Genomic DNA, 12,412 nt, shown 5'->3' with positions numbered 1-12,412 from the left:
AAAAAAAAAAAAGATAATTTAAAGTATATAAGGGAAGATATCTATACTTTTTGCATAGGTTATACTAAAATATGTGCCATTTTATATCAGAGACTTGAGCATTCCTAGATTTTGGTATCCACAGGTGTCCTGAAACCATCCCTCTTGGATACCAAGGGAAAACTTTTGAGTCCTTAAGTCCTCAAAAGCGATTGCAACAAAACCAAAAATTGACAGGTGAGACCTAATTAAACTAAAGAGTTTCTGCTCAGCAAAAAAAAAAAAAAAAAAAACTATCAACAGTATAAACAGGCAACCTATAGAATGAGAGAAAATATTTGCAAACTATGTAATCTGACAAAGGTCTAATAATCTATAAGGAATTTCAACAGCTGAACAAGTAAAAAAAACGCCATTTTAAAATGGGCAAAAGACATGAAGAAACACTTCTCAATAGATGACATACAAGTAGCCAACTAACATATAAAAAAATGCCCAATATCACTATCTGAGAAATGCAAATCAAAACCACAATGAGATATCATGTCACATCACGCAGAATGGCTATTACTAACATATGAAAGAAAGAAGGAAAGAAAGAAAGAAAGAAAGAAAGAAAGAAAGAAAGAAAGAAAGAAAGAAAGAAAGAAAGAAAGAAAGAAACAGATGCTGATGAGGCTGTGGAGAAAAGGGAATGCTTACATACTGTTGTTAGGAATGGAAATTAGTTCAGCCACTGTAGAAGGCTGTTTGGAGGTTTCTCGAAGAACTGAAAACAGAACTACCATTCGACCTAGCAATCCCATTACTGGGTATTATCCAAAAGAAAAGAAATCTTTCTACCAAGAAGACATATGCAATTGTATGTTCGTTGCAGCGCTTTTCACAATAGCAAAGACATGGAATCAACCTCAGTGCTCACCAGTAGTGCGCTGGATACAGAAAATGTGCCACCTACACATCTCGGAACACGATGTGGCGATAATCATATCCTTTGCAGCAACATGGGTGCAGCCGGAGGCCATTAGCCTAAGCAAACTAACACCAGCACAGAACACCAAAGACTGCACCTGCTCACTTACAAGTGGAAGCGAAACACTGGGTACTATGGACATAAAGATGGCAACAATGAACATTGAGAACTCCTAGAGAGGGGAGAGAGAGTGGGCAAGGGTTGAAAAACTATTAAGTACTATGCTCAGTACCTGGGTGACAGGATCCATTGTATCCCAAACCTCTGCATCAGCATCCTGCAATATACCCACATAACAAACCTGAACATGTACTCCCTGAATCCAGAATAAAAGTTGAAATTATTTTTGTTAGAAAAGATAAGAAAGAAAGAAAGAGAGAGAGAGAGAGAGAGAGAGAGAGAGAGAGAGAGAGAGAGAAAGAGAAAGATAGAAAGAAAGAGAAAGCAAGCAAGCAAAGCATAGAGCCTTTGTCTGAGAAACCAAATCTGGATTACATCTCACTGTGATGACAGTGGCCATCCTTCAGGGCACGTGGCAAACAAACACTGAGATAGAAGAGAAAAACAGATGAACAATGATAGATGGGAACAAGTACAAGTAAGGGAAAGGGGGGAAAGACTTATTTTTATTACTTGACCTAAGACCACTGACTTTTAAATTCTTTGAGACTCAGAACCACACTTATATTCAATAAATGACTCAACAATCAATGATATTATACCCAAGAACTTTTAATTTCTCAGAAAAATACAAATAAATTCTGTTGACAACCAATGCTATTTATGTCTAGCATTCAAGGAACAAAGAAATTAGACTTTGACTTCACGGAATACAGATAACTAAGGTTCTATTAGCAAAAAAATTCAATAAATACTAAAAGTAGGTACCATGTTTACATATTAAGCAGAACTAAAATCCGTGGTAAATTTAAGATAAGATGCTGGCATCATTAAATCAAGCACTGTTACTTCTATTCTTGCTCTTCCTACGTGGAAAAACAGTATTGCCCAAGGGTAGACAGAGTCATGACAGAAGTAGATTCAAATCCACATTTCTTTGAGTTGGTGGCCTGTATTCCTTACACTAAACCACACTGTCAAAAGAAAACTATCACATCACAGGCCAAACTTCAATGTTCAATATCAAAAATCAAAATTTTCAAGGTTGATAAATTGCTCCTAATTTCACTACTTTGGTGCATAATAGAGAAATTATATACTCATAAAGAAACATAGAAAATGGAAACCAAAAGGGTATATACTGTTTAGAAGACTGAAGTACATGGTAATTATGCTACCTCACTCCAGCAATCTAAAATGGTTGCAAAAGAATGTAGCAAACGATTTTGTGACCCAGCTCCTGCTCAGTCCCATCGCTGACCCCGGTCTCTCCAGGGAGTAGAGGATTCCCCGTCTGTGAACTGTGCAGAGCGTGTGAAGAATCTCACCATCTCAAGACATTTTTTGAAGTTACTGAAATGATTAAATGAATCAGATGCTTCAGACCACTCCAAATTGCAGGTCATTATATCATTTAAGTTTTTAAAATGCTGCTGCAGCTCCTAGCATGACTGACACAAAGATGGTGATTTCTGCATTTCCAACTGAGATACCTGGTTCATCTCATTGGGACTGCTTGGACAGTGGATGCAGCCCACAGAGGGCGAGCTGAAGCAGGTGGGGACATCACCTTACCCCCGGAAGTGCAAGGGGTCAGGGGATTTCCCTTTCCTAGCCAAGGGAAGCCGTGGCAGACTATACCTGGAAAATCGGGACACTCCCAACCAAATACTGCACTTTTCCAACAGTCTTAGCAAACGGCACACCAGGAGATTATATCCTGCGCCTGACTTGGTAGGTCCCACACCCATGGAGCGTTACTTACTGCCAGCACAGCAGTCTGAGACAGACCTGCGAGACAGCAGCCTGGCAGGGGGAGGGGCGTCCGCCATTGCTGAGGCTTGAGTAGGTAAACATGGTGGCTGGAGGAGTTCATATTGGGCGGAAGCCACCACAGCTCTGAAAGGCTTGCTGCCTCTGTAGACCCCACCCCTGGGGGCAGGGTATAGCTGAACAAACAGCAGCAGAAACTTCTGCAGACTTAAATGTCCCTGTCTGACAGCTCTGAAGAGAGGTGTGGTTCTCCAAGCACGGTGTTTGAGCTCTGAGAATGGATAGACTGACTCCTCAAGTGGGTCCCTGACCCCCGTGTAGCCTGACTGTGAGACGCCTCCCAGTGGGGGCCGACAGACACCTCATACAGGTGGGTACCCCTCTGAGATGAAGCTTCCAGAGGAAGAATCAGGCAGCAATATTTGCTGTTCTGCAATATTTGCTGTTCTGCAGCCTCTGCTGGTGATAACCCAGGCAAACATGGTCTGGAGTGGACCTCCAGCAAACTCCAACAGACCTGCAGCTGAGCAGCTGAGGGACCTCTTAGAAGGAAAACTAACAAACAGAAAGGACTAGTATCAACATTAACAAAAAGGACATCCACACCAAAACCCCATCTGTAGGTCACCAACATCAAAGACCAAAGGTAGATAAAACCACAAAGATGGGGAGAAACCAGAGCAGAAAAGCTGAAAATTCTAAGAACCAGAGCGCCCCTTCTTCTTCAAAGGATCGCAGCTCCTTGCCAGCAACGGAACAAAGCTGGACAGAGAATGACTTTGACGAGCTGACAGAAGTAGGCTTCGGAAGGCTGGTAATAAGAAACTTCTCTGAGCTAAAGGAGGATGTTCTAACCCATCACAAGGAAGCTAAAAAGCTTGAAAAAAGATTAGACGAATGGCTAACTAGAATAAACAGCATAGAGAAGACCTTAAATTACCCGATGGAGCTGAAAACCATGGTACGAGAATGTAGCAAACAATAAAATGTAACACTCTTCAGGAAAAAAAAGCTAAATTAGAACTTTTAGGAGAAAATATAGGAGAACATCTTTAACCTTGGGGGAAAGATGGATTTCTCAAGGCATAAAACAGCATGAACAGTAGGATAGAAAATTGATAAATTCAACTAAAATTTAAAACAATGCACTGAAGGGCACCACTATAGAAGTGAATCTCATATCAGGAGACACCTGCCAACACAAATATCAAAAGATAAGTGTCAAGACTACATCTTTTTTAACCCACAAATCAATAAGAAACAAAATAGCCAAATGGTCAAAGAATGTGAGTAAGCAGTTCACAAAGAAAGCAAGCACCACAAATGCAAAGATGTTCAATGTCAGCAACAACTAAGGAAATGTAAACTAAAACCTCCAAGGATGAGGTCTCCATACCATCTCACAGCCAGGCACGCCCATATTTTTATATAAGACTCTATCGTTACCATCATCTGCAACCCCCTGCCCCACCAAATCTCAACGTGAAACATTCTAATCTACAGCCACCACTTCCCACCTCTCCAACTCACACTTTCTCAAGAAGGTCAATAATCCTTCTGCCCAGAATAATCTGTAGTCCTGTGATCCCACGATCTTTTTACTGCCCCCATCTTCCCCATATCTTCACTTATTTCCTTATCCCACTTAAATTCGTGTCAATCATTCTAATAATCATCTCCTTTTCTCTCTCTCATTTCATTGCATTTGCTCTGCTAAACTATAATCATATTAAGTCCTACCCTTCCGTCCGGTCTTTCTGGGCCTGCACCCATACAGCACAATATGAGTCAAGGAAAAGTATACCTGTTCTCACCTAAAATTTATGAATACTAACTTCATGTGGGCCCCTATTGTCACCCAACATCTATACTGCATTTTCCTATTTGGAAAATAGGAAACTATATTTTCCCACTTCCTCAACAACTATTTCTCACCTTCTACTTCCAGTACCTCCTCCACAACACTTATCCACGGTTTTCTTAGACCGCTTCCTCAAGCCCCCATGACATCTACCCATCTACACATATCTATGCCCATATATTCTGCCTTTTCTCCAATTACAGTTGGAAAACTGCCGAAGCCCCAGCAATGGGCCATCCCTCCACCTACACAATAGATCCTATTAAGCTCATAATCTACTAAAGAACATAGATCCAGGAATACTCACCCCGCCCCATATTATTTTCGTCCTCTTTTCTGGATCTATCATCAAGTAAACATGTAGTTATTTCTCCCACCTTTAAAAAATGTCTTAACTGGCCAAGCACAGTGGCTGACATCTGTAATCCCAGGACTTTGGGAGGCCAAGGCAGGATTGTTTGAGCCCAGGAGTTCGAGACCAGCCTAAGCAACATAACAAGACCCTGTCGCTACAAAAGAAATGCCAGAAAAAGAAAAAATGAGAAAGTGCTGACCCCCTTCTCCCACCAGCCCATTATTCTCCTTTCCTTTATAACAAAACTCCTTAAAATTAAGTCATTTATACCTTTTGTCTCAAACGTCTCCTCCCACATTCTTTTTAAAGTCAAGAAAATTTATCCCACCACTGCAACAAAATTGCACTTATGAAGATCACCAGTAACCTTCCTGTTGTTAAATTTAACAGTCAATTCTTCATTGTCATCAACTGCATTTGATACAGATCTCTCCTCCTGCTTCAAAACACTTAAAGACACTACACTCTCCTGGTTCTTTCTTCTACCACTCATGCTCAGTCTCCTTTGCTGTTTTCTTCTCTTTACCCTAAACTGTAGACGCTGTGGTCCCTGGGAATCAGTACTTCTCTAGGTAATAACTCCCCTGGTCATCTCATACATTCTCATGACTTTAAATGTCATCTATAGGCTGGCATCACCCAAATGTATTATTGCCAGCCCAGGCCTGGATCCTGAATCCCACATTCCTCTTTCCAGCAGCCTGCTCCATGCCGCCTATTAGATGTTGTGCTGGGTCTCTTCCATGTGCCAATGCAGATTTATCCCCCACCCTTCTCCATCCTGTTCTGCCCTAGAAGGTTGACCAGTATGGACTACAACTTCCCTTGTCTTCTGGCTTCCAGTAGGTTAGGCTTATGGAAGCCTTGGCAGAGACAGGAAGAGAATGTTTATTCCTCTGACTCTCTCAGTGTGGGGTCATCTTCACTGGCTGAGTCCCCTCACTGAAGGTGATTCCTCCCAAGGCCAACTCTCTATGACTCTCTTCAAATTTCCAGTAACTAGGGTGGTACCATCTCTGCTGCTATTTCCCTCTCAACTCAGCACTACCTCAGTGCTTTCATTATACTCTGCACATACCTTTGTAAATTATTCCTTTGCCAAAATGTTCAATTGGCCGGGCGCAGTGGCTCGTGCCTGTAATCCCAGTACTTTGGGAGGCCGAGACGGGCGGATCACAAGATCAGGAGATTGAGATCATCCTGGCTAACATGGTGAAACCACGTCTCTACTAAAAATACAAAAAGTAGCCAGGCGCGTGGCGGGTGCCTGTAGTCCCAGCTACTCGGGAGGCTGAGGCAGGAGAATGGCGTAAACCCGGGAGGCAGAGCTTGCAGGGCGCCGAGATTGCGCCACTGCACTCTAGCCTGGGCAACAGAGCGAGACTCCGTCTCAAAAAAAAAGAAAAAAAATGTTCAATTATATTGAGTGTGCCAGCCATTTCTTAAGGAATTCTGACTGCAGCAGGTATCTAAGTGACATCTCAATTTTAATACATGCAACACTGAGTACCTCCTATAACTTACACACCTCAGTTAAGGGCAACTCCCTTCTTCTGGCTGTTCAGACCAAAAACCTAGTGTCATCCTTACATATCTTTTTATCTCATACCCAATATTTGCAAGTGTTCTCTGCTCTTCCCTCTACATAGATCTAGAACCCAGGCACTTTTCACCACCTCCACTGCTCTCCTCTGGACCCAGCAACCACCACCACTGCCCACCTGGATTATTATTAGTAGCTTCCTAACTAGTCTATCTGCTATCAGTAGTAGCAGTGGCTTCCTAACTAGTCTACCTGCTCCCCTCTTGCCAGTCTTCAGTTCCTTCCAACACAGCAGAATGATCCTGTTAACACAGGAGTAAAATTATATCACTCTTCTCTTCAAACCCTCCACTGGTTTTTCATCTCACTCAGAACAAAAGAAAACATCTTTACAATGACCTACAATACTATGCGACCTGGCTGGACAATGCCTTTCCGACCCCATCGCATACTTGCTCACTTTGCTTCGGCCACACTGGCCTTCCATGCGATTCCCTATCCTCCTAATCTCAAAGCCTTTGAGCTTGCTATTCCCTTTACCTGCGACACTTTTCCCACAGATATCCTCACTTGCTCCCTCACTCTCCTCAGATCTTTGCTCAAATGTTATCTTCTCAGTAAGACCCCAGGCTACTTCTAAAACTGGTAACTGCCCTTCCTCATTTTATTTCTCTTCTAAGCAATTACAGCATTTAACATTTTATATATTCTTCTTGTTTATCTCTACCCTCTAGAAAGTCAACTCTGTGAGGCAAGTGTTTATATCTGTTCTGTTCACCACTCTATGCCCAGCCTCTAAGCCAATAGCTGAAACAATGGGTACTTAAATATCTATTGAATTAACTACACTAGATACCATTCAGTCAACTGGTCACAATTTAAAAGTCCAACAGTACTATGCATTTGCAGAGATGCTGAACACTAGGAACTCTAGCTCATCTTTACTGTGGAAAGCAATTTGGCAATATCTAGAAAAGTTTATGACTGCACACCTAAGGAACCAGCAATATTTTTTCTCAGTTGTATATTTATTTATACCAACAAGGATAGTACACTAGGAAGCAGAATCGTTTCAAGGAGTATGGTCAGCTTACCTAGAGAACACTACATACTGCAGAATTTTTATTATCAGAGAATGAAGTTGACCTCTCGAAAGTAAACCAATATAGCACCAAAACACTGAGTATGAAGAAAGCATGGAAGCTCTTCTCAGTCTTATGCTATCATGAGAAGAAACCTATAGATCAGCAACAGAGTGGGAAAGAAATGTAAGTACATATCAAAAGACAGGGTTTTTTGGCAATCACTAAAAAAACCAATCACAGATAAGTAAGCTACTTCAGAAGAAATCAGTAAGCAAAGGCACGACAAGAAAAATACATGGGAGACTCAATCCATGCCAGGTTTTCAATTATGAATAAAATGCTAAAATAAATAACCAAAATCATAAACCAGAGGACAGGCCTGCTAGGTTGGACCAAAAAAAAAATTTTTTTTTGAGATGGAGTTTTGCTCTTGTTGCCCAGGCTGGAGTGCAGTGGTGCGATCTTGGCTCACTACAACCTCCACCTCCTCGGTTGAAGCAATTCTCCTGCCTCAGCCTCCCTAGTCGCTGGAATTACAGGCGGCTGCCACCACCACCAGCTAATTTTGTGTATTTTTAGTAGAGACGAGGGTTTCACTATGTTGGCCAGGATGGTCTCGAACTTCTGACCTCAGGCGATCCACCTGCCTCAGCCTCCCAAAGTACTGGAATTACAGACATGAGCCACCGCGCCCAGCCTGGACTAGAATTTTTAACTGCCTTCCAACATTTATGAAGTATCTCTTTTTGCCAGATACTAGTAACTGACTACGCACTGATTGAATTAAATCTGCTTTAGTCCACAAGTTAATTCCATTGCATTACTTCAATTTTCTCCCCCAGATCTTTTGGCAGAACGGCTGATGAGAATTAAAACTAACCAGCTCATATTTTACCTTCATTCCCCTTCTCCCACCTTGAAGAAAAGTGCTTATAAACCCATAATTGGCCAAAATATAGGTACCAAGAGGGAAGCACTCATTTGACAGGAAAAATTATTTAGTCCTTGAACAGTCAATGAGTTGAGAACAACCCACAAACCTAAAGAAGTTATGCTATGTGAATCATCTATGGTAATGACAAACTGAATCCTGTGCTTCCGACTCACAATTTTACGATGTACTTCTTTCCTGCTCAGAAAAGCATCTTCTATTAAGTTAGAAGAGAATGCATCACTTTATTGTTCTTAGTCTCATGCAGGCATTCAAAAATACAGGCAGATAAAGAAGAAAGGTAGAACTAAACAGCAACATCAAAGTCATGCGGAAGAAAAAATTGAAAACAGTCCCAAAGTATTATTTTTGTTTTACTTCTCTGCTTCTCACATCTGCATCCTCTGTTATCTTTTTAACCTGGCAATAATTATTGATTAAGATAATTGCAGATTCACACATAGTTGTAAAGAAATAATACAGAGAGATCTCTTGTACACATTGCCCAGTTTCCCCCAGTAACATTTTGCAAAGCCATAATATAATATCACAACCAGGAGAGTGACGCTGAAACTGATACAATCTGCCAATCTTATTCAAATTTATTCATACTCGTTTGTGCACGTGTGTGTATATTAAGTTCTATACAGTTTTTTCACCTGTGTAGGTTTCTGTATCTGCCACCACAGTCAAGATACTAAACAGTATCAGCATCCCAGGGATCTGTCATGCTGCCCCTTTGTAACCACATCCGCCTCCCACCCTCCCATCCCCAACACCTGGAAATCACTCATCTATCTTCCACTTATTCTTTAAATTCTTGGCCGGGCGCAGTGGCTCAAGCCTGTAATCCCAGCACTTTGGGAGGCTGAGACGGGCGGATCACGAGGTCAGGAGATCGAGACCATCCTGGCTAACATGGTGAAACCCCGTCTCTACTAAAATACAAAAAACTAGCCGGACGAGGTGGCGGGCGCCTGTAGTCCCAGCTACTCGGGAGGCTGAGGCAGGAGAATGGCGTGAACCTGGGAGGCGGAGCTTGCAGTGAGCTGAGATCCGGCCACTGCACTCCAGCCTGGGCGACAGAACCAGACTCCATCTCAAAAAAAAAAAAAAAATCCTTATGCCACACCTTAGTAGGGACCCTGCAGCCATCCGTACACCCAGCACTCCCCCATTATTCCCTGTTACTGCTCTCCAGCATCACATCACTGAAGGTGCAATACATCTTAGATTACAGCTGATCACGGACAGACTGGGTTTTCACTGTATTGACAGAGAAAACTATCCAAAAGCACAATCAAGAACTTGGTGCTCAGTGCATCTGGCTCCAATAAGTGCATATCCCGGCTACTTAAAAAAAAGAAAGAAAAAAGAGAACGTATATTCTAGAAACTTTATCATGCTTCCTATAAATATAAGTAATGTTTCCTCCAATATCAAAGAAAACATTTATTTTTCTCAGACTATCAAATTTACAGCGGCATGGCTCAGCTTCTTCCACTTATAGGAAGGCTTTTATCTATTGCAAAGACTTTAGTCATTCTACATCAGTACATGGAAACCCTTACTTCCACTTAACATCATTTTTTTCCCTTACAAGCCATTAGAAACACTATCCTTTACTTGAATTTAAAATCCAAAGAACAAAGGATAAATTGCTAGTTATAAAAGTGGAATTTAAAAATATAAATACAATGTCTGTGCAAGTTTTAGAGCACTAAGCAGTATGCATGCAACTGGAATTCATACCTGCAGAGCTGAGGAGGACACTGAAATCTGTTCCCCTCTGGGACTCTCCACTTTCATTATTGACCTCTTTTTCAATATCTTGATATCGATCCCAGTTAGAGACAATCTTTCTTTTAGAATAATTTCCCTGTTCATCATTCTCTTCTCCATAGGTCTCTGCATCGCTGTCGTCTTCAACCTGCAACCATTAGAGACAAATCAATAAGTAGGCAGTGGAAATCCTGACCTTAGTAGACTTCCTGTAAAATAAAACAAAAAAGTACATGGGCATATCAATAAAAAGCAATACACCAAGCTGTCTGAAGATATTAAATATTAACAGAATCACACTATACCAGAGTGTTCTTTCAGGGTGAACTTTTCAGTAATCGTTGAAAAGGAAATTTAGCAAGCAGCTGCCTAAACATTTGTGTAGCTGATCTCTAAAACCTATCCCTGTGTATCCCACAGGGAATTAAGTTTCATCCAGTTAAAATAATCAAGGCTGTAAGTATCTTAAACTCAAAGGACTTCAGGATGGAAATCAACTCTCCCTTTCAATTTATGGATTTTACAAACGCATTCCATAAATACGTTTATAAGATTTAACTTTTTAGAGCAATTAAAGTATGACATGATTTAAAACTATTTAACTTAAATACACACTCGTAGGAAAACACTATTACACATAGTGAGGGACAATGACTTGTGAAATGGAGTATGAATTTATGTGGCACCACATTTACACATGTGATTCCATACTCTAGAATAATGAAAACCATTGCACATCTAAATTTGTTTTAGTACTTCTTATTAACAACTTGTTTGGAATAAATACATGTTATGAACAGAACCATCCAGATAGGGGATTAATGAATGTTCTGAGGTTATATATTGACACAAATCTACTTTTAAATATTGACAGGAGACAAATTACTGACAAAGTCAAGGCCACTTCTTTTGCCCTTGATAGCCTTCTGTGAGTGCCCTCTCAGGTATCCTCTTAGCACTCTCCAGGCTCAATTTCTCCAACTTGCCTGTGTCATTTTTCGGGTAGTGTCTGCATGAGCAATTAGTTGTATACATGTGGACACACACACACATACACAATGCTCCTAGTAAAAAGATTGCACAAAATCTTAATTCAATAGAAAGTGCTTGGGTATACAAAAGTTTCCTATATTACAACTGACTATGTTGTATCGATTTCTATAAGCTTTAAATGGCAACCCTGCTCACATGCATTCTAGAGAACAGTTTCCAGTCTTGGGCACTGAAAGGTTAAGACAGCATGCAGAAAGATACACAATGTGAACAATTCTAGAAGATAAGGAGCCCAGTTTCTTCAATAAATAAACTGCAGGAGAAAAAAATGGTAGCAGAGGATGGAGAAACCTATAAACCAAATAAGCTTAAGGCATAACCAGCTGTAATGTAGGGAATTTATTTGTACTCATTTGAATAATCTAGAGGAAATAATGACTATGAAACAACTGGGAAAAAGTAAATAATGACTGGATATTTGATTACATTAAGGAAATACCACTAATTTATTGTTTGTTTGTTATAATACTGGTATTGTAATTTTTTTTAGTGTTGTTAACTTTTAGATATAAACACTGAACTCTTTATGGATGAAAAGGTAGGACATGTGAGATTTGCTCCAAAATAGTGGGTGGAGAGGAATGGTGGATAGACATGAAATACACTATACTTAATTGGTAATTGCTGAAGCTGGATGATGGGTACATGGAAAATCATATTATTATTCTATCTACTTTTGCATGTATTTAAATTTTTTCATAATAGAATATTAAATTTTTAAAAGAGAGAGAGATGCACATAGAATCTTGTGTCCCGGCCGGGCGCGGTGGCTCAAGCCTGTAATCCCAGCACTTTGGGAGGCCGAGGCGGGCGGATCACGAGGTCAGGAGATCGAGACCATCCTGGCTAACATGGTGAAACCCCGTCTCTACTAAAAAAATACAAAAAACTAGCCGGGCGAGGTGGCGGGCGCCTGTAGTCCCAGCTACTCGGGAGGCTGAGGCAGGAGAATGGCGT

General features: G+C 40.9%; 2 protein-coding genes across 2 annotated transcripts in view; one reads left to right on the top strand and one right to left on the bottom strand.

The window, feature by feature from the left end:
- Nucleotides 1-12,412, top strand: part of CHRM5 (cholinergic receptor muscarinic 5) — a 104,087-nt gene that overhangs the window by 24,464 nt on the left and 67,211 nt on the right. The gene's annotated exons all lie outside the window — the stretch shown is intronic.
- Nucleotides 1-12,412, bottom strand: part of AVEN (apoptosis and caspase activation inhibitor) — a 169,118-nt gene that overhangs the window by 137,508 nt on the left and 19,198 nt on the right. The window contains exon 3 of the mRNA XM_017857432.1: nucleotides 10,373-10,550. Within this exon, the coding sequence (XP_017712921.1) occupies nucleotides 10,373-10,550 (178 nt within the window). The remainder of the gene's footprint in view (nucleotides 1-10,372; nucleotides 10,551-12,412) is intronic.

The sequence above is a fragment of the Rhinopithecus bieti genome, unplaced genomic scaffold, assembly GCF_001698545.2.
Source record: "Rhinopithecus bieti isolate Rb0 unplaced genomic scaffold, ASM169854v2 scaffold_44948, whole genome shotgun sequence".
NCBI lineage: Eukaryota > Metazoa > Chordata > Mammalia > Primates > Cercopithecidae > Rhinopithecus > Rhinopithecus bieti.
The sequence above is the reverse complement of the archived record's forward strand: the minus strand, read 5'-3'. Positions and strand labels throughout refer to the sequence as shown.